This window comes from Pleurodeles waltl, chromosome 10 (genome assembly GCF_031143425.1).
Source record: "Pleurodeles waltl isolate 20211129_DDA chromosome 10, aPleWal1.hap1.20221129, whole genome shotgun sequence".
In the NCBI taxonomy this organism is placed as follows: Eukaryota; Metazoa; Chordata; class Amphibia; order Caudata; family Salamandridae; genus Pleurodeles; species Pleurodeles waltl.
Genome location: NC_090449.1, coordinates 244,182,361 through 244,205,420, shown reverse-complemented (window position 1 = coordinate 244,205,420; position 23,060 = coordinate 244,182,361). Strand labels below are relative to the sequence as shown.

The following is a 23,060-nucleotide window of genomic DNA, read 5'->3' as shown; positions in this document are numbered from 1 at the left end:
AGTGTGTAAGCCAGCTAAGACCCGTGCCTAATACTCTAGCTGTTAAGGATTGCTTTAAATCTCGGTTTCGGCTCTCCATGATACTATTTCCTTTGGGATGAAATGGAGACGAGTAATGTAGTTGGACCCCTAACGAAGCCATGGCGTCCCTGTAAGCAGGGCCCAGTCCGAGTGGAAAGCCGCAACTGCATATGTGCCGATAAAGACTCGGAAATCTTTAATAACAGTTTAAGCATCAGCCGAGCATTGTGGCAAAACCCACAGAAATCTGGAGCATGAGTCAACAGTGACTAGAATGTACTTGTATGCACTGTCTGGTGTTAAGGGACCACAATGGTCCAAGTACACACATTGCAATCGTTTGCTGGAAATTAAAAGGGGTGTCTGCGGTGGGAGTTTCATGGTGGACCCTTTTATTTGCTGGCAGATGGCAGAACAAAGGACATATTGCTTGGTCTGTTTATATAGAGCTGGCCACCAATATCGTGATTGCAATATTGAAATTGTAGCCGCCACACCAGCATGGGCTGAAGCAACACCCTCATGCACTACTTTCATTAAAGCAGGTCTTAGTTCTTTATTGGGAAGTGTTCGAACTCCCACTCTTGGTACTGTTACTTGTGCATCAAACAAGCCTGCCATCCAGTTGGAATATTTAGCAGGATATGCTTTAGGAAAAGGTGTGCCATCAGCCAAAGCTGCCACAGCTGCCAGAGTTTCATATCCACTTTTAGCTTAGAACGAGTTACTACAGCAACAGAAGCCATAGCTACTGCTGATTTGGCTGCTTCGCTAGTAGATGTAAATGTAGAAGTTCGATGTGAATGTCGAAGGAATTTTCACAATTTGTTCAGTCGTTGAGATAGTGGAACTTTACCAGATGCCCCTCACATAAAAAAAGCAATAGGTAAATTGTTCCTGGTGGGTATAAAAGAGCTGTTTCATTTTGAGCATAATCGAAATGAAAAAACAGAGCAAACTTTTTTGATGTGTCTTTGCTCAGTGAGATAACCAGTGGCTGCTGGTGACATTTGGAAGTAGTTGGGCGTAAACGTTGGGTAGGATTTTTATATAGCAAGCGAAGGGAGCAAGATTAATGGGAAAAGTGGGTTTGGTGGGGAGGCGAGGTGAGTCCTCCTCCCGAGAAAAAAACTGAAAAAAGTTGGGTTAAAAAAAGGTGTATTTTAGAGCAAATTAATTTAGTGAGAAAGCAAGGCTTATAAAGCAGTGGGAATGTATAGCCTTGAAATTTAAAACACATTAAAGGCTGCCCCATATCTTGCTGCATTAATATTTTCATGTACTATGCAAATTGTACAGTGCTGCAACTTCAGGCCCTTTAAAGTGTGCGCTTGCCAAGTGTCTTGCACTGCATGTGGCATCGCGTTTGGAAGAAAATGCTCTAACCAGGCTTTGGGAAGCACACAAAGCTGCTGGCTGCAATCAGTCATATTGAAATATATGCAGACAGGTCTTTAAGTGGGATGAAAAAAAGTGAGCGCTCTCTAAAAGAGGTCCTACACAGAGCCGGAGATGGCATGAGAGAAGGCACTGGTCCCTTGATGAGTGTTTAACTACAGGGAGGTGCTCCCATTGGGCTCCAGTTTAAGAGTGATTTAATGAAATCTCAATAATCCAGAGTGTGTATACGAACAAAGGTCATCTGTGCCCGGATATGCATATTGATAGAAGTCCTGATTAATGACAGGTAGGGGATAAAAAGGAACAGGGGTACGAAAGGTCCTGATGAAGGCCGACTGACCCTTATGGGCAATAGAAACAGCCGAAACATGTTGACTGGAGAACAGAGGCTGGGGTGAAAGGGTAATTGTGCCCTAAACATCACCACCAGATATCTATTTTTAACCCTACCCACGGGGTCCCTTAATAAGCAAGAGGAGTGGACACCCATGAGATAGTTTTAATGTATATCTGTGAGTCTAGATCCCAGTTTGTTTTTGGTTTGTTGTGTATTGTTTAGTGTTCCCCACCCCTACTGCTCAAACCGATGTGGGTACACGTAGGAATGTGTTAGCAGATGCCCAATGACGAAGCATTTTTCAAAAAACTATGCTATGTTCATGCTCTAGTAGCAGCCCATTTAGGTAGGGTTGGGTTTTTCTACAATTTTTCTTGTTCCTTTTGGGAAAGTGCTCTCTAAAAGAGAACATGTAAAATCAATTTGTTTGACTCCGCTAGTGTGCCGCCCGACTAGTATTTTGGTTTCTCTCTGAGATATTATTGCACAGCCCCTAGCCCCAACGGATAAACCACCCCGGATGATAAGAGAAGACAATCAAAGTCAGAGATGGTGAGGAGGTATTGTACACAGGGTCACAACAGACATGCACGGATTTCATTTTCTTCATATGAACATGCCACATTTAATGAAGCACAAGAGCAATGCACAATCGGTGTATCAACACACTATCCTGTGCACGCCGAGAGAAGAGAATATCCTATCATTTCCTGCCAGGAGCACAGTGAGTTGTCATTGCACAGCATGTGAATGTATATGTGATTAGGAACTTTGGGCCTGATTTAGAGTTTGGTGGAGGGGACACTCTGTTACCAACGTGACAGATATCCCTTCTGCCATATTACTATTCCCATAGGATATAATTCAATCATAATACAGCAGACTGGATATCGGTCATAGTTGTGACAGAGTAACCCAATCCGCCAAACCCTATATCAGACCATCTGTCATTTATAGAGGAGAAAACGTTTAGGCCCATATTTATGAAAAATTAAGCACAATTGCGCTAGTGCAGTTGTGGGTCAAAACATTTAGCGCGAGCTAACACCATTCCTTAGAGTCATCTGTGCGCCATATTTATAAAATGATGCACAATAGTGCTAAGGAATGGCTAGCGTCATGAAAAATGACGCTAGCCGGGGCTGGATTGCAGTAGGAAAAATGTCGCTAGGCAGATCAGCGGCAAAATATCAGCCGCTAGTCAGCCTAATGTCATTTCTTCACACACAAGTAGTCAAAAAATAACTCCTGTCTAAGTATAGACAGAAGTCCTTACCACAACCCCAATGCCCACCACTGGCGACCAGTGTCCCAAGGACAACCCCAACATACCCAGTGCCAGCCATGGGGCCACATGTAAGTGATCCCCAGTGGCACATATTATTAAAACATATATACTTACCTTAATTTACCTGGGATGGGCTCCGTCCACCTGTAGTGTCCCTGTGGTGTGTGTGGGGGTGGTGCTGGGGGTTGGGTTGAGGTGGGCATCTATCTGCCTCAAATAGGGACACCATGGTGGAATCCATGGTGTTTCTCTAAGGAAATGGGCCTAACTGAACTTTGACGCCTGGTTTGACCAGGCATTCAATTTTGACGCTAATCGGTCTTAGCGTCATGTTTTGGGTCCACTTTCTAGGTGTGAATGGTTTTAGTGTAGGGAGTTAAATACATTGCTAAGGGGCTAGCATCATTTTTCGGAAGGGAACGCCTACCTTGCATCTAAGTGTCACAATGAGATGCAGGGTGAATTGGCGCTCCCTAAAAATGGTGCTAGATGGGTCTAGCAACAAAATATAAATATGGAGTTAGGTTTGCGTGGCTTTAGCATAAAAAAAATTATGCTAAGGCAGCGCTAACATTTCATAAATATCGGCCTTAATACTTCTAAGCAATCTTACTTGGTGCCCAATCAGGAACCAGGGAGGGGGGCACCTCCTCCCTGACTCGGATCTTAGCTTCGCTGTACCCGAAAATACTGTGTTCAGTGAGTCCCCGGTCGACTTCTGCCTACCAAAAGTAGGTGCAACTCGTGCACAAAACGGTCCAGTAATATGCATCATAAATACGCAGGAATGTACCAGTGTGACTTGGGCCCTAATTCACGGAAGGAACTGGTGGGGGAAATACCTCAGGGTATTGATTTTTCCCAGCAATTTTAGGGGCACTTGCAATTGATCCTTAGTAAAATAAGGTGCCACATTCTCTAATTACTCTCAGTGGGTTAATGTGTTGTTGTGGTACCCTAACACGGCCAACTGTTATTAATATAGGGCCAGCACTGGACCTACACTTTAAAATGTTGTGGTTTAAAACGTTGTGTGAAAAGGAAATACAGGGAAAAGAAAAGAACGGGCAACAAAAACAAACTACACAGTAGAGAAGAACAATGAAGGGAAATAAGCATTTATGATAAAAATTTACATCAATACCTTCTTACCCGTATATCTCGATAAGCCTATTTTTAATTTGGATCTTCTGTGCCAGGCTCAGGTTTTCACAGAGCTTGAACTGCTGGATTGCAGTTGCCATTGCCTTTGGAGATATGTTATTTTGAATAATTGCAGGCGATAAATGGCAAATCAATTTTCCAAGTAAGTCAACATCATAATCATCACCAACAGAACCATTCTGAAAGAAACATTTATAATAAGAAGCTTAACGGTTACATTTTTTAACATTTGTCTTTTACACCTAATCATGTCCTATTTGGGTATTCATTGATTGCGGCTAAAGTTCTAGGGACCATGAAATACCTCTTGTTCAGTGGTATGCGGCAACACTGTTTAGCTCCCATGGTGATGACATATCATGAAACTACCCCGGATTCTGGAGCAAGATGGATTGCAGGGTGCAAATCTCCTACTGCGCAACTTTACACCATATTTACACTGACATTAGCTAAGTGAGTTAACCACATTGTACTGACTGATTGTTGCAACGTTCACTGGTCAATGAGAGTAAATATTGTTGTGTGGATCCCCTCGAACATACAAAGACCGTCACACTTGCCCTCATCACCAGCAGACTGGACTATGGAAACGCACTCTATGCCGGAATCAACAAGAAACTCACCCGCAAACTACAAAACATCCAGAATGCCACCAGACTGGTCCTCGACCTAGCTCGACACTGCCACACCTCGCAACCCCTGCGTACACTGCACTGGCTTCCCATAGAGAAAAGAATCACCTTCAAGATCCTCACCCAAGCACACAAAGCCCTCCACAACACCGGACCAGCCTACCTGAACCAGCAACTCAACCTCCACGTACCCCACAGGAACCTATGCTCAGCCCAGCTCTCTCTCGCAGAAGTACCCCAGGAAAACCAGAACAGGAGGATGCTGCTTTTTCTACCTCGCAGCCACCGCCTGGAACGCCCTCCCTCTCCACATCAGACAAACAACCTCCCCCCTCAGCTTCACGAAGGAACTGAAGACATGGCTTTTTTAAGAACCACCTCACAGGTAAAAGCTACACTTCCCCCCTCCCAGTGCCTTGAGACCCAATGGGTGAATAGTTGTGCTATACAAGCACTAATTGATTGATTGATTGATTGGTTCTGTTTTGCTTGTTGGTAGTTGCAACTATTTGCAGAAACATTTTAAAGCCTGATGTTGTTCATCTCAGTTTAATTGTTATGGCCTGATTCAAAAAGGTAACCTACTTATGAGTAAGGTGACACTTTTGAGTAAGTTTATTACTATTCGGTAGTCACAAACTGGACTTCTGTTTTAATTTAAAAAAAATTGTAACTTACATTTTTGTGGTAAGCCCAGCACTACACATGGCCACCCACTGATATGGCAACAGTTACATAGAAAGTGATGGCATTAGAATGTAAAATAAAACAACATAGGATTAAATTAATAAAATACTTAAAGATTTATGCAAATATAAATTCATGTAAAAATTGAACAAAAATAGTACAAATTTATTATTTAGGCATAATATTTGTGGGTATTGTGGGTATTCATAAACCACACTTTTGTAGTAACTTAAACGTTTGTAGTAAGTCCAGCACTAAACATGAAATACATAAAAGGTGATGGGAGAAATGCTTGTTAGTTGTCTAACCACTGGCAATCACTCAGGGTAGCATCTCAACCCATCGTTCTTTTGCTCACCAGGCCACCTCAGTTTGGACCCAGCCATATGCAAATCAGTCTTGACCCTGCTCCTCATGGGAACAGGCCAGCCCGAACGGCCAGGCCAGGTCCTCCTTGAACCGGAACACAAGCAACCCAGGACCGGTCAAAAACTGGTACGGCAAGACACTCCCACTGAAAACAATGGAGGGAATAGTACGTAGGTTATAGTTCATTATGATATCATAAGAGTTTATGATTATTTATTAAATATTTACTATTTTTTACATTATGTTTACATTAATTTATACTTTTAACTATTGTAAATAATTTAACAATATCTCTTAGAGGTTTTTATTTTAAGACCATACCTCGTTATATTCTATGGGAAGGTGTTGCAGTACCAGTTGTTGGTCATAAGTTATGCTAGACTTACTACAAAATGGTAAGTTAATCAAAAGTGTAAACTTACTCAAAAGTACAGTTTGTGAACCAGGCCCTGAGTATAGTATACAACATGAAGAAAATGTTTGGGCTGACTAGAGGGGAAAGGAAGAACATATTTTTGACCAACCAGTGTGGAAAAAACACTATGGGGGTTATTACAACTTTGGAGGAGGTGTTAATCCGTCCCAAAAGTGACGGTAAAGTGACGGATATACCACCAGCCGTATTACGAGTTCCATAGGATATAATGGACTCGTAATACAGCTGGTGGTATATCCGTCACTTTACCGTCACTTTTGGGACGGATTAACACCTCCTCCAAAGTTGTAATAACCCACTATATTTTTGGCAAATAATTCACATTCCAATTCACGTCAGTAATGATACTTCAATTCACTTTCAAAGTTGGGAGATTCCAATCTGTACATTTATATCAATCAGTCAAAAATTACCCTGTTATCACTGCCTGAAGAAATCATTATGCACAGTGAACCTGATTCACTATCTTTTGGCCATTGCCGGGCCCCCAGGTATCATCAGCTGCTTTCACCAAACCTGAATCTTGCAAAAACTATCTACTTGGAGTTGGGGTTCCTGACTTCAGCAAATGTATATATTTTTAAACAAGACTAATGCATGTTGTCAATTTTATTAAGGCCTAGGCCATACCGTGGGTTGGTATCAATCATTACCGGTGCTTTGGAGACCTAAGGCAAACATGGGTGGGAGCAGCCTTCAGTTTCATGACCATCCTTTTTTGGACATCACAACCCTATTTGAAATACTTCTCATATTTGGGATCAGAGACAATAGTAAAGCCTCCATGGACTTCTAAGCTACCCTGTTGTAGAAAAGCTCTGGAATATGAATTAAGTCTGCACTGCCAGGTAATAAAGATCCAAGTCTGGGTGTTGAAGCTCTCCTCTTCTGTAAGCCAGGTAACATAAATTATAATTGGTGTACTCTGGAAACTGTTGAGAAATCTAGGACAAAGCACTGTCTTCTCTAAGTCTGTTGAGCATATTAGTGAAAGTGACAGAGATGGAGCTTCACAGAATACTTGTGAGGTTGTCTTGCACGCGGGAGGCTGTGCTTAAACATTTGTTCATCTGAGTGATATATATCTATTTGTATAGATAGTGGAGGTGGTCTGTTGACTAACTAAAAACATAGTTTGTCAAATCTACTCTCTCCTTCCTCACCAACATACAAGGGAAGAAGCACAAAATTTTCCAAAGGATGATCTGCTCAGATACCAGGTCACAATGATAAAGCTCCTTCTGTAGAAATGGGATTTCCTCTGAAGGGTTACAGGCATATAAAACAAGATCACCCACATGGAGAGGTACAATCTGCTTCCTGTTATCACTGTGTTTCCCTAAAGGTACAGAAAATGCCTCTAAAGCCAAGGCAAGCAATGTCCATGAGCTTGTAACTCTTTATTTGGTGCTAATTTAAACTGACCTGGGTTCAAGGCTATGGGCCTCATTCTGACTTTGGCGGGCGGCTAAAGTACCGCCGTCAGAAGACCGCTGCGCGGTCAAAAGACCGCCGCGGTAATTCTGAGTTTCCCACTGGGCTGGCGGGCGACCGCCAGAAGGCCACCCGCCAGCCCAGCGGGAAACCCCCTTCCACGAGGATGCCGGCTCCGAATGGAGCCGGCGAAGTGGAAAGGGTGCGACGGGTGCAGTTGCACCCGTCGCGATTTTCAGTGTCTGCTATGCAGACACTGAAAATCTTGGTGGGGCCCTGTTAGACCCCACCAAGGGGGCCCCACGACACCCGTTACCGCCAACCAGGTTCTGGCGGTCAAAACCGCCAGAACCAGGCTGGCGGTAAGGGGGTCGGAATCCCCATGGCGACGCTGCCTGCAGCGCCGCCATGGAGGATTCCTCAGGCCAGGGGAAAACCGGTGGGAAACCGCCGGTTTCCCTTTTCTGACCGCGGCTTTACCGCCGCGGTCAGAATTGGCCTGGATCCGCGGTCCCTGGCCCTGGCGGTCCATGACCGCCAGGGTCGTAATGACCCCCTATATTTCTTGTTTTGAGCTTGGTGGCAAGGTTGGTGTAGAATAGTGGTATTCTGGCAACAACCTCAGGTCCAAAGTGTATTCACTCAAGCATTCCTAATACAAACACCCATCTCAGAACATCAAATTCTTTCTCTGTTTCCATAGAGGGCATGGCAGAGCTGTAGTATTCCATACTAAAGCCTCAGACATAGCAAAAAAACAGCCTTCAGAGATTGGCTGAGGTTGCATCATTCAAGAAAGAAGCCTGTCTGGTATTTATCCCTTTAATCAAAATCTTTTGGGTCACCTTGGCTAGACGTTTGCTTAAGATATTCAGTTCTAAGTTTACCATCAGGAATTGTCTGGTGGAGGCATAATGGTTTGGTTACTTGACATGGAGACCACAAATAAAAATGTCTCTTTCAGAGTCACTGTGATAAAATTGTATTTTCTTGCATATAGATACTGCGATGGTCAGCCATGCAAGGATAGCATTTTACTATGACCCAAACCATTGCCTACGCCTCCAGCATCTGGATTCACGTCTCTGGGAATTCTCTGGCTACTGGTGTATTCTAATCAGTTATCTGAGCCTTTTTTGCTGCTATATATATTTTCACAAACTCTCTGCACATTTTGCAGCTCATCGGCCTTTGCTTTTACAAGAGTGGCCTTACGTGGACCTCTCCTGGTCCTCCTCACCAGAGTCTTTGTAAAAGAGGCCTCAGGGACCTGTGCAGCAAGTCGTCTTCGGACTCTCCATCCACTTGCTGTCAAAGAATGATTTAGCCTCAGAAGGTTACTACTATTCATTCTTATCACATTATTCCCTTTTAAAATATTAAGCTTGTATTTATTTCTGAATGACAGGAGCAAAAGTATAAGACTGATATTAGTTTAGGTAAGTCCACAGGCAGGATTAAGTTAAACTTGTTAAAATCAAACCTGGATAATGCAAACAGGCTTCGCAAGAAACACAACTTTATTTATATTGTGGTCATATTTCCACCCTGATGAGTATTAGTGTCCAGTGCAATATCCAGTGAATACATGATGTGCTTTTAATCTTGTATTTGCATTGTGCTAAACCTTGCTTCTATAAAAACAAAAACAGAAATGTAGGAACAGCAGATGTATAGACAGATGTGCATTAGTCTTACCAAACATTGCTGTATTCTGTCAATTATTGCTTTTTTTTTCTTCTCATGAAAAATCAAGGAGTCCAGTTCAATCTTCTGAAGGCTGATCAGGAACGGTACACAAGGAGGTGGTGACTTCGATTGCAAATATTCAGCACTGGTGAAATATTAAACAACACCATTTAATCTGATATGCATTTTACACCTGGGAGATAACTGAAGGCTACTGTGATTCCATTCCAGGTGACAACCTTAAACACCTACTAATCTATGATGATTAACATTAAAGATACATTACTAAGTCTGACCTGGTTAGTTTACATATCTCTTTTTATATACTTAATATTTTGGTGTGGCCTAAACTGCCGCTATTATAACTATTGTTATGCCCTTTCAAGGAAGAACATAGTATAGTTTGTGACACTTGTTAATCAAAGCTAGCTATTGTAACCAGATTTCACACTCCGGGAAGTAATTTGCTGAAGCCTATCACTAGATTAATTTGGTCCAGTTAACAAAGGCTGCTGGTATTTGAATGGGAAATGATTGATGCATACCAACCCCTAAAAAATATCTGAGGACAATATCTGTAATATGCTAATAAATTGGCATGACTGGAAGAAAGCAAGTCAAAAGAAAACGTTGATCTAGACAAGGATAATAATTTGTTGAGACTTTATTGATGATAAGAGTCTTACCAAATATTGGCTCCGATAAAAGATTATAGTAGTAAATACTAAGGCATTCCCAATTCCGTGCTAGTATGATTCTATGTGAATCTATTTCAAGTCAAACTCTATTGATGGTTTAGATCCTACACTGTGGAAGAAGGTCTTGGATCTTAGCAGATCAACATCGGACAGCATTTTACACCACCATTCTTGCTGGGCAGAACTTTTGCTATGTTGTTGACATGGTATATTGTCTTTTTAAGAGCTGCTTATACCACCAAAGAGGCATTACTGTATATTATACTGAATATCTGAATATATCTGATGACGCTAGGGAGTGGATTTGATAACCATTAAATGATTACACAAGTTTTTAAACTTAAACTGGCATATGCTCTCCTAGAGTATTCCCTAACCACAGATGTTAGTTTCTTGGCTAAGAAACCATCATGTAGACAATGCTATCACTGCAATAAAATCAACAGCCCCAAAAGATATCTAGATTTAGATTTGCTGGAGTACCTTGAGTTCAGATCAGCTTTTACATGGTTTAAGATTAGACACATTAGGACCATTAGGTCTTTGGGTATATGAAATTATTGGTAGACCAATCACTCAACCTGTAGGTTGTACAAGCTGGCATATGAAACAATGGAACCCCGTGCAAGAACTCACAAACAAAACAAAAAAAACTTGTGGAAACAATAGTGTAAAAATACAAGGTGGGTGTTGGTATACAAACACTTGCACAATTCCTAACCCATTACAACAGGCACATAGTCATCTGTACACGTGTAAGTCACTGGATCGCACTCACTTTGTTTGTATCATATGGCAACAATGTTTTGACTCCACATTGAATCCAAGGGTCTCATCAGGGTTCAATTGTACCAGGGCGACACTTGATGGAGCACAGAGTGAAAGTAGGATCCTTGGGCAGGCTGTGTATACAGCATGCAGGATGCTTAGGGAATTAATGAACTCTGTCTGAAATGTTATACTCAGGGGAACATGGGCCTGTATAAAAGATGACATACTTACCGAGTATGTTCGAGAAGAACATGGAATACGATGCCTCATCAAGATTCAGCAGTTAATTGCCACCTGGACGGAGGATAAGGCCCATGGTAAAAGTCTCTCACGATGGGAGACAGTAATGCAGCAGCATGACACCATTTATGGTCACTGTCAAGCCTGGTAGTATACATAATTGTTTTTTTAACCCCTTCGCTGCCAGGCCTTTTCCCCCTCCTGTGCCGAGCCTTTTTATGGCTATTTGGAGCAGTTCGCGCTTAGGCCCTCATAACTTTTTGTTCACGTAAGCTACCCACGCCAAATTTGCGTCCTTTTTTTCCAACATCCTAGGGATTCTAGAGGTACCCAGACTTTGTGGGTTCCCCAGAAGGAGGCCAAGAAATTATCTAAAAAACAGTGAAAATGTTGTGTTTTTTTTTTAAATTGGAAAAATGGGCTGCAGAAGAAGGCTTGTGGTTTTTTCCCTGAAAAGGGCATCAACAAAGGGTTTGCGGTGATAAAATCACCAGCTTCCCAGCTTTCAGGAACAGGCAGACTTGAATCAGAAAACCCAATTTTTCAACACAATTTTGGCATTTTACTGGGACATACCCCATTTTTACGATTTTTTGTGCTTTCAGCCTCCTTCCAGTCAGTGACAGAAATGGGCATGAAACCAATGCTGGATCCCAGAAACCGCAACATTTCTGAAAAGTACACAAAATTCTGAATTCAGCAAGGGGTAATTTGTGTAGATCCTACAAGGGTTTCCTACAGAAAATAACAACTGAAAAAGAAAAATATTGAAATTGAGGTGAAAAAAACATCAATTTTTCTCTAAGTTTTACTCTGTAACTTTTTCCTGCAATGTCAGATTTTCGAAAGCAATATACCGTTACATCTGCTGGACTCTTCTGGTTGTGGGGATATATAGGGCTTGTAGGTTCATCAAGAACTCTAGGTACCCAGAGCCAATAAATGACCTGCACCCTGCAGTGGGTTTTCATTCTATGTCGGGTATACAGCAATTCATTTGCTGAAATATAAAGAGTAAAAAATAGCTATCAAGAAAACCTTTGTATTTCCAAAATGGGCACAAGATAAGGTGTTGAGAAGCAGTGGTTATTTGCACATCTCTGAATGCCGGGGTGCCCATACTAGCATGTGAATTACAGGGCATTTCTCAAATAGACGTCTTTTTTACACACTGTCTTACATTTGGAAGGGAAAAATGTAGAGAAAGACAAGGGGCAATAACACTTGTTTTGCTATTCTATGTTCCCCCAAGTCTCCCGATAAAAATGATACCTCACTTGTGTGGGTAGGCCTAGCGCCCGCGACAGGATATGCCCCAAAACACAACGTGGACACATCACAGAAAACAGACCTGTTTTTAGCAAAGTGACTACCTGTAGATTTTGGCCTCTAGCTCAGCCGCCACCTAGGGAAACCTACCAAACCTGTGCATTTCTGAAAACTAGAGACCTAGGGGAATCCAAGATGGGGTGACTTGTGTGGCTCGGAACAGGTTCTGTTACCCAGAATCCTTTGCAAACCTCAAAATGTGGCTAAAGAAACACATGTTCCTCACATTTCTGTGGCAGAAAGTTCTGGAATCTGAGGGGAGCCACAAATTTCCTTCCACCCAGCGTTCCCCCACGTCTCCCGATAAAAATGATACCTCACTTGTGTGGGTAGGCCTAGCGCCCGCAACAGGAAACGCCCCAAAGCGCAACGTGGACACAGCCAAATTTTTTAAGGAAAACTGACCTGTTTTTAGCAAAGTGCCTACCTGTAGATTTTGGCCTGTAGCTCAGCCGCCACCTAGGGAAACCTACCAAACCCGTGCATTTCTGAAAACTAGAGACCTAGGGGAATCTAAGATGGGGTGACTTGTGTGGCTCGGACCAGGTTCTGTTACCCAGAATCCTTTGCAAACCTCAAAATTTGACTAAAAAAACATATGTTCCTCACATTTCTGTGGCAGAAAGTTCTGGAATCTGAGAGGAGCCACAAATTTCCTTCCACCCAGGGTTCCCCCACGTCTCCCGATAAAAATGATACCTCACTTGTGTGGGTAGGCCTAGCGCCCGCGACAGGAAACGCCCCAAAGCGCAACGTGGACACAGCCAAATTTTTGAAGGAAAACAGAGGTGTTTTTTGCAAAGTGCCTACCTGTATATTTTGGCCTGTAGCTCAGCCGCCACCTAGGGAAACCTACCAAACCTGTGCATTTCTGAAAACTAGAGACCTAGGGGATTCCAAGATGGGGTGACTTGTGTGGCTCGGACAAGGTTCTGTTACCCATAATCCTTTGCAAACCTCAAAATTTGGCTAAAAAAACACATGTTCCTCACATTTCTGTGGCAGAAAGTTCTGGAATCTGAGAGGAGCCACAAATTTCCTTCCACCCAGCGTTCCCCCGCGTCTCCCGATAAAAATGATACCTCACTTGTGTGGGTAGGCCTAGCGCCCGCGACAGGAAACGCCCCAAAGCGCAACGTGGACACAGCCAAATTTTTGAAGGAAAACAGAGGTGTTTTTTGCAAAGTGCCTACCTGTAGATTTTGGCCTGTAGCTCAGCCGCCACCTAGGGAAACCTACCAAACCTGTGCATTTCTGAAAACTAGAGACCTAGGGGAATCCAAGATGGGGTGACTTGTGTGGCTCGGACCAGGTTCTGTTACCCAGAATCCTTTGCAAACCTCAAAATTTGGCTAAAAAAACACATGTTCCTCACATTTCTGTGGCAGAAAGTTCTGGAATCTGAGCGGAGCCACAAATTTCCTTCCACCCAGCGTTCCCCCACGCCTCCCGATAAAAATGATACCTCACTTGTGTGGGTAGGCCTAGCGCCCGCGACAGGAAACGCCCCAAAGCGCAACGTGGACACAGCCAAATTTTTGAAGGAAAACAGAGGTGTTTTTTGCAAAGTGCCTACCTGTAGATTTTGGCCTGTAGCTCAGCCGCCACCTAGGGAAACCTACCAAACCTGTGCATTTCTGAAAACTAGAGACCTAGGGGAATCCAAGATGGGGTGACTTGTGTGGCTCGGACCAGGTTCTGTTACCCAGAATCCTTTGCAAACCTCAAAATTTGGCTAAAAAAACACATGTTCCTCACATTTCTGTGGCAGAAAGTTCTGGAATCTGAGAGGAGCCACAAATTTCCTTCCAACCAGCGTTCCCCCACATCTCCCGATAAAAATATTACCTCACTTGTGTGGGTAGGCCTAGCGCCCGCGACAGGAAACGCCCCAAAGCGCAACGTGGACACAGCCAAATTTTTGAAGGAAAACAGAGGTGTTTTTTGAAAAGTGCCTACCTGTAGATTTTGGCCTGTAGCTCAGCCGCCACCTAGGGAAATCTACCAAACCTGTGCATTTCTGAAAACTAGAGACCTAGGGGAATCCAAGATAGGGTGACTTGTGTGGCTCGGACCAGGTTCTGATACCCAGAATCCTTTGCAAACCTCAAAATTTGGCTAAAAAAACACATGTTCCTCACATTTCTGTGGCAGAAAGTTCTGGAATCTGAGAGGAGCCACAAATTTCCTGCCACCCAGGATTCCCCCACATCTCCCGATAAAAATGATACCTCACTTGTGTGGGTAGGCCTAGCGCCAGCGACAGGATATGCCCCAAAACACAATGTGGACACATCACAGAAAACTGACCTGTTTTTAGCAAAGTGCCTACCTGTAGATTTTGGCCTCTAGCTCAGCCGCCACCTAGGGAAACCTACCAAACCTGTGCATTTCTGAAAACTAGAGACCTAGGGGAATCTAAGATGGGGTGACTTGTGTGGCTCGGACCAGGTTCTGTTACCCAGAATCCTTTGCAAACCTCAAAATTTGACTAAAAAAACACATGTTCCTCACATTTCTGTGGCAGAAAGTTCTGGAATCTGAGAGGAGCCACAAATTTCCTTCCACCCAGGGTTCCCCCACGTCTCCCGATAAAAATGATACCTCACTTGTGTGGGTAGGCCTAGCGCCCGCGACAGGATATGCCCCAAAACACAACGTGGACACATCACAGAAAACAGACCTGTTTTTAGCAAAGTGCCTACCTGTAGATTTTGGCCTGTAGCTCAGCCGCCACCTAGGGAAACCTACCAAACCTGTGCATTTCTGAAAACTAGAGACCTAGGGGAATCCAAGATGGGGTGACTTGTGTGGCTCGGACCAGGTTCTGTTACCCAGAATCCTTTGCAAACCTCAAAATTTGGCTAAAAAAACACATGTTCCCCCCATTTCTGTGGCAGAAAGTTCTGGAATCTGAGAGGAGCCACAAATTTCCTTCCACCCAGCGTTCCCCCACGTCTCCCGAAAAAAATGATACCTCACTTGTGTGGGTAGGCCTAGCGCCCGCGACAGGAAACGCCCCAAAGCGCAACGTGGACACAGCCAATTTTTTTAAGGAAAACAGAGGTGTTTTTTGCAAAGTGCCTACCTGTAGATTTTGGCCTGTAGCTCAGCCGCCACCTAGGGAAACCTACCAAACCTGTGCATTTCTGAAAACTAGAGACCTAGGGGAATCCAAGATGGGGTGACTTGTGTGGCTCGGACCAGGTTCTGTTACCCAGAATCCTTTGCAAACCTCAAAATTTGGCTAAAAAAACACATGTTCCTCACATTTCTGTGGCAGAAAGTTCTGGAATCTGAGAGGAGCCACAAATTTCCTTCCACCCAGCGTTCCCCCACGTCTCCCGATAAAAATATTACCTCACTTGTGTGGGTAGGCCTAGCGCCCGCAACAGGAAACGCCCCAAAGCGCAACGTGGACACAGCCAAATTTTTGAAGGAAAACAGAGGTGTTTTTTGCAAAGTGCCTACCTGTAGATTTTGGCCTGTAGCTCAGCCGCCACCTAGGGAAATCTACCAAACCTGTGCATTTCTGAAAACTAGAGACCTAGGGGAATCCAAGATGGGGTGACTTGTATGGCTCGGACCAGGTTCTGATACCCAGAATCCTTTGCAAACCTCAAAATTTGGCTAAAAAAACACATGTTCCTCACATTTCTGTGGCAGAAAGTTCTGGGATCTGAGAGGAGCCACAAATTTCCTTCCACCCAGGGTTCCCTCACGTCTCCCGATAAAAATGATACCTCACTTGTGTGGGTAGGCCTAGCGCCCGCGACAGGATATGCCCCAAAACACAACGTGGACACATCACAGATAACAGACCTGTTTTTAGCAAAGTGCCTACCTGTAGATTTTGGCCTCTAGCTCAGCCGCCACCTAGGGAAACCTACCAAACCTGTGCATTTCTGAAAACTAGAGACCTAGGGGAATCTAAGATGGGGTGACTTGTGTGGCTCGGACCAGGTTCTGTTACCCAGAATCCTTTGCAAACCTCAAAATTTGACTAAAAAAACACATGTTCCTCACATTTCTGTGGCAGAAAGTTCTGGAATCTGAGAGGAGCCACAAATTTCCTTCCACCCAGGGTTCCCCCGCGTCTCCCGATAAAAATGATACCTCACTTGTGTGGGTAGGCCTAGCGCCCGCGACAGGATATGCCCCAAAACACAACGTGGACACATCACAGAAAACAGACCTGTTTTTAGCAAAGTGCCTACCTGTAGATTTTGGCCTCTAGCTCAGCCGCCACCTAGGGAAACCTACCAAACCTGTGCATTTCTGAAAACTAGAGACCTAGGGGAATCCAAGATGGGGTGACTTGTGTGGCTCGGACCAGGTTCTGTAACCCAGAATCCTTTGCAAACCTCAAAATTTGGCTAAATAAACACATGTTCCTCCCATTTCTGTGGCAGAAAGTTCTGGAATCTGAGAGGAGCCACAAATTTCCTTCCACCCAGCGTTCCCCCACGTCTCCCGAAAAAAATGATACCTCTCTTGTGTGGGTAGGCCTAGCGCTCGCGACAGGAAACGCCCCAAAGCGTAACGTGGACACAGCCAAATTTTTGAAGGAAAACAGAGGTGTTTTTTGCAAAGTGCCTACCTGTAGATTTTGGCCTGTAGCTCAGCCGCCACCTAGGGAAACCTACCAAACCTGTGCATTTCTGAAAACTAGAGACCTAGGGGAATCCAAGATGGGGTGACTTGTGTGGCTCGGACCAGGTTCTGTTACCCAGAATCCTTTGCAAACCTCAAAATTTGACTAAAAAAACACATGTTCCTCACATTTCTGTGGCAGAAAGTTCTGGAATCTGAGAGGAGCCACAAATTTCCTTCCACGTCCAGTTCCCCCACGTCTCCCGATAAAAATGATACCTCACTTGTGTGGGTAGGCCTAGCGCACGCGACAGGATATGCCCCAAAACACAACGTGGACACATCACAGAAAACAGACCTGTTTTTAGCAAAGTGCCTACCTGTAGATTTTGGACTCTAGCTCAGCCGCCACCTAGGGAAACCTACCAAACCTGTGCATTTCTGAAAACTAGAGACCTAGGGGAATCCAAGATGGGGTGACTTGTGTGGCTCGGACCAGGTTCTGTTACCCAGAATCCTTTGCAAACCTCAAAACCTGGCTAAAAAAACACATGTTCCTCACATTTCTGTGGCAGAAAGTTCTGGAATCTGAGAGGAGCCACAAATTTCCTTCCACCCAGCGTTCCCCCACGTCTCCCAAAAAAAATGATACCTCACTTGTGTGGGTAGGCCTAGCGCTCGCGACAGGAAATGGCCCAAAACACAACATGGACACATCACATTTTTTCATAGAAAACAGTGCCTACCTGTGGATTTTGGCCTCTAGCTCAGCCGGCACCTGGGGAAACCTAGCAATCCCGCGCATTTTTGAAAACTAGAGACCTAGGGGATTCCAAGATGGGGTGATTTGCGGGGCTCTGACCAGGTTCTGTTACCCAGAATCCTTTGCAAACATCAAACTTTGGCCAAAAAACACTTTTTCCTCTCATTTCGGTGACAGAAAGTTCTGGAATCTGAGAGGAGCCACAAATTTCCTTCCACCCAGCGTTCCCCTAAGTCTCTCCATGAAAATGGTACCTCACTTGTGTGGGTAGGCCTAGCGCCCACGAAAGGAAATGGCCCAAAACACAACGTGGACACAACATATTTTTTCACAGAAAACAGAGGTGTTTTTTGCAAAGTGCCTACCTGTGGATTTTGGCCTCTAGCTCAGCCGGCCCCAGGGGGGGGGAAATGCCCTAAAATAAATTTGACCTCCCACCCCCCCAAACTCCCCCTGCCCAGGAGCGACCCTTGCCTACGGGGTCGCTCCCCCTGCATGACATTGGTGCCAAAAAAAAATCCCCAGTGCCTAGTGGTTTCTGCCCCCTTGGGGCAGATTGACCTAAAATCGACCAATCTGCCCCCAAGGGGGGCAGAAATGGTCTAAATACAGTTTGCCCCCCAGGGGAGCGACCCTTGCCTGATGGGTCGCTCCCCATCTCTAAAAAAACAAACATACAAAAAAAAAACCACACAAAAAAAATTTGCCCTGGCGCCTAGAGGTTTCTGCCCCCACCTGGTGGCAGATCGGCCTAATAATAGGCCGATCTGCCCCCAGGGGGGGCAGAAATGGCCTAAAATAAATTTGCATCCCCAACCCCCACCCCCCCACCGGGAGCGACCCTCGCCTACGGGGTCGCTCCCCCTGCGTGACATTGGCGCCAAAAAACAAATCCCCGGTGCCTAGTGGTTTCTGCCCCCTTGGGGGCAGATTGACCTAAAATCGACCAATCTGCCCCCAAGGGGGGCAGAAATGGTCTAAATACAGTTTGCCCCCCACGGGAGCGACCCTTGCCTGATGGGTCGCTCCCCATCTCTAAAAAAAAAACATACAAAAAAAAAAACACACAAAAAAAATTTGCCCTGGCGCCTAGAGGTTTCTGCCCCCGGGGGGGCAAAAATGGCCTAAAATAAATTGGCCCCCCGAACCCCAGCCCCCACCCCCCCGGGAGCGACCCTTGCCTTCGGGGTCCCTCCCCCTGCGTGACATTGGCGCCAAAAAACAAATCACCGGTGCCTAATGGTTTCTGCCCCCTTGGGGCAGATTGACCTAAAATCGACCAATCTGCCCCCAAGGGGGGCAGAAATGGTCTAAATACAGTTTGCCCCCCAGGGGAGCGACCCTTGCCTGATGGGTCGCTCCCCATCTCTAAAAAAACAAACATACAAAAAAAAAACACACAAAAAAATTTTGCCCTGGCGCCTAGAGGTTTCTGCCCCCCCCTGGTGGCAGATCGGTCTAATAATAGGCCGATCTGCCCCCAGGGGGGGCAGAAATGGCCTAAAATAAATTTGCATCCCCAACCCCCACCCACCCACCAGGAGCGACCCTCGTCTACGGGGTCGCTCCCCCTGCGTGACATTGGCGCCAAAAAACAAATCCCCGGTGCCTAGTGGTTTCTGCCCCCTTGGGGGCAGATTGACCTAAAATCGACCAATCTGCCCCCAAGGGGGGCAGAAATGCTCTAAATACAGTTTGCCCCCCGGGGGAGCGACCCTTGTCTGATGGGTCGCTCCCCATCTCTAAAAAAACAAACATACAAAAAAAAAACACACACAAAATATTTGCCCTGGCGCCTAGAGGTTTCTGCCCCCCCTGGTGGCAGATCGGCCTAATAATAGGCCGATCTGCCCCCAGGGGGGGCAGAAATGGCCTAAAATAAATTTGCATCCCCAACCCCCACCCCCCCACCAGGAGCGACCCTCGCCTACGGGGTCGCTCCCCCTGCGTGACATTGGCGCCAAAAAACAAATCCCCGGTGCCTAGTGGTTTCTGCCCCCTTGGGGGCAGATTGACCTCAAATCGACCAATCTGCCCCCAAGGGGGGCAGAAATGGTCTAAATACAGTTTGCCCCCCAGGGGAGCGACCCTTGCCTGATGGGTCGCTCCCCATCTCTAAAAAAACAAACAAACAAAAAAAAAAAACACAATTTCTTTTTTTGCCCTGGCGCCTACAGGTTTCTGCCCCCAGGGGGGGCAGAAATGGCCTAAAATAAATTTGCCCCCCCGAACCCCCCCCCCCCGGAGCGACCCTTGCCTACGGGGTCGTTCCCCCTGCGTGACATTGGCGCCAAAAAACAAATCCCTGGTGCCTAGTGATTTCTGCCCCCTTGGGGCAGATTGACCTAAAATCGACCAATCTGCCCCCAAGGGGGGCAGAAATGGTCTAAACACAGTTTGCCCCCAGGGGAGCGACCCTTGTCTGATGGGTCGCTCCCCATCTCTAAAAAAACAAACAAAACAAAAAAAAAAACACACAATTTTTTTTTGCCCTGGCGCCTACAGGTTTCTGCCCCCCCCTGGTGGCAGATCGGCCTAATAATAGGCCGATCTGCCCCCAGGGGGGCAGAAATGGCCTAAAATAAATTTGCATCCCCAACCCCCACCCCCCCACCAGGAGCGACCCTTGCCTACGGGGTCGCTCCCCCTGCGTGACATTGGCGCCAAAAAACAAATCCCCGGTGCCTAGTGGTTTCTGGCCCCTTAGGGGCAGATTGACCTAAAATCGACCAATCTGCCCCCAAGGGGGGCAGAAATGCTCTAAATACAGTTTGCCTCCCAGGGGAGCGACCCTTGCCTGATGGGTCGCTCCCCATCTCTAAAAAAACAAACATACAAAAGCAAAAAAACAGACAAAAAAAATTTGCCCTGGCGCCTAGAGGTTTCTGCCCCCCCCTGGTGGCAGATCGGCCTAATAATAGGCCGATCTGCCCCCAGGGGGGGCAGAAATGGCCTAAAATAAATTTGCATCCCCAACCCCCACCCCCCCCACCAGGAGCGACCCTCGCCTACGGGGTCGCTCCCCCTGCGTGACATTGGCGCCAAAAAACAAATCCCCGGTGCCTAGTGGTTTCTGCCCCCTTGGGGACAGATTGACCTCAAATCGACCAATCTGCCCCCAAGGGGGGCAGAAATGGTCTAAAAACAGTTTGCCCACCAGGGGAGCGACCCTTGCCTGATGGGTCGCTCCCCATCTCTAAAAAAACAAACAAACAAAAAAAAAACACAAAACATTTTTTTGCCCTGGCGCCTACAGGTTTTTGCCCCCCCTGGGGGCAGATCGGCCTAATAATAGGCCGATCTGCCCCCAGGGGGGGCAGAAATGGCCTAAAATAAATTTGCATCCCCAACCCCCACCCCCCCATCAGGAGCGACCCTCGCCTACGGGGTCGCTCCCCCTGCGTGACATTGGCGCCAAAAAACAAATCCCCGGTGCCTAGTGGTTTCTGCCCCCTTGGGGGCAGATTGACCTAAAATCGACCAATCTGCCCCCAAGGGGGGCAGAAATGCTCTAAATACAGTTTGCCCCCCAGGGGAGCGACCCTTGTCTGATGGGTCGCTCCCCATCTCTAAAAAAACAAACATACAAAAAAAAAACACACACAAAATATTTGCCCTGGCGCCTAGAGGTTTCTGCCCCCCCCTGGTGGCAGATCGGCCTAATAATAGGCCGATCTGCCCCCAGGGGGGCAGAAATGGCCTAAAATAAATTTGCATCTCCAACCCCCACCCCCCCACCAGGAGCGACCCTCGCCTACGGGGTCGCTCCCCCTGCGTGACATTGGCGCCAAAAAACAAATCCCCGGTGCCTAGTGGTTTCTGCCCCCTTGGGGACAGATTGACCTCAAATCGACCAATCTGCCCCCAAGGGGTGCAGAAATGGTCTAAATACAGTTTGCCCACCAGGGGAGCGACCCTTGCCTGATGGGTCGCTCCCCATCTCTAAAAAAACAAACAAACAAAAAAAAAAACACAAAACATTTTTTTGCCCTGGCGCCTACAGGTTTTTGCCCCCCCTGGGGGCAGATCGGCCTAATAATAGGCCGATCTGCCCCCAGGGGGGGCAGAAATGGCCTAAAATAAATTTGCATCCCCAACCCCCACCCCCCCACCAGGAGCGACCCTCGCCTACGGGGTCGCTCCCCCTGTGTGACATTGGCCCCAAAAAACAAATCCCCGGTGCCTAGTGGTTTCTGCCCCCTTGGGGGCAGATTGACCTAAAATCGACCAATCTGCCCCCAAGGGGGGCAGAAATGCTCTAAATACAGTTTGCCCCCCAGGGGAGCGACCCTTGTCTGATGGGTCGCTCCCCATCTCTAAAAAAACAAACATACAAAAAAAAAACACACACTAAATATTTGCCCTGGCGCCTAGAGGTTTCTGCCCCCCCCCTGGTGGCAGATCGGCCTAATAATAGGCCGATCTGCCCCCAGGGAGGGCAGAAATGGCCTAAAATAAATTTGCATCTCCAACCCCCACCCCCCCACCAGGAGCGACCCTCGCCTACGGGGTCGCTCCCCCTGCGTGACATTGGTGCCAAAAAACAAATCCCCGGTGCCTAGTGGTTTCTGCCCCCTTGGGGCAGATTGACCTAAAATCGACCAATCTGCCCCCAAGGGGGGCAGAAATGGTCTAAATACAATTTGCCCCCCAGGGTAGCGACCCTTGCCTGATGGGTCGCTCCCCATCTCTAAAAAAAAAACAAACAAACAAAAACAAAAACACAAAAAAAAAATTTGCCCTGGCGCCTAGAGGTTTCTGCCCCCCTGGGGGTAGATCGGCCTAATACCAATAGGCCGATCTGCCCCCAGGGGGGGCAGAGATGGCCTAAAATAATTTTGCCCCCCCTACCTCCCCCCCCCAGGGAGCGACCCTTGCCTACAAGGTCGCTCCCCTTGCGTGACGGCGCAAAAAAAAGATCCCTGGTGCCTAGTGGTTTCTGCCCCCCTTGGGGGCAGATTGACCTAAAATCGGACGATCTGCCCCCAAAGCGGGCAGAAATGGCCTAAGTACATTTTGCCCCTCCAGGGGAGCGACCCTTGTCCAAGGGGTCGCTCCCCATCTGTAAAACAAAAAAACAAAAAAATCCCTGGTGCCCAGTGGTTTCTGCCCCTTTGGGGGCAGATCAGCTGAATCAAAATAGGCTGATCTACCCCCAGGGGGCAGAAATGGCCTAAAATAATTCCCCCCCCCAGGGAGCGACCCTTG

The 23,060-nt window shown here is 46.3% G+C and overlaps 1 protein-coding gene across 1 annotated transcript in view; it reads right to left on the bottom strand.

Moving 5' to 3' along the window:
- The window catches only part of OTOA (otoancorin), a 291,404-nt gene that overhangs the window by 118,043 nt on the left and 150,301 nt on the right, over nucleotides 1-23,060 (bottom strand). Inside the window, 2 exon segments of the mRNA XM_069212309.1 lie at nucleotides 4,200-4,390; nucleotides 9,468-9,603. Coding sequence (XP_069068410.1) covers nucleotides 4,200-4,390; nucleotides 9,468-9,603 — 327 coding nt within the window.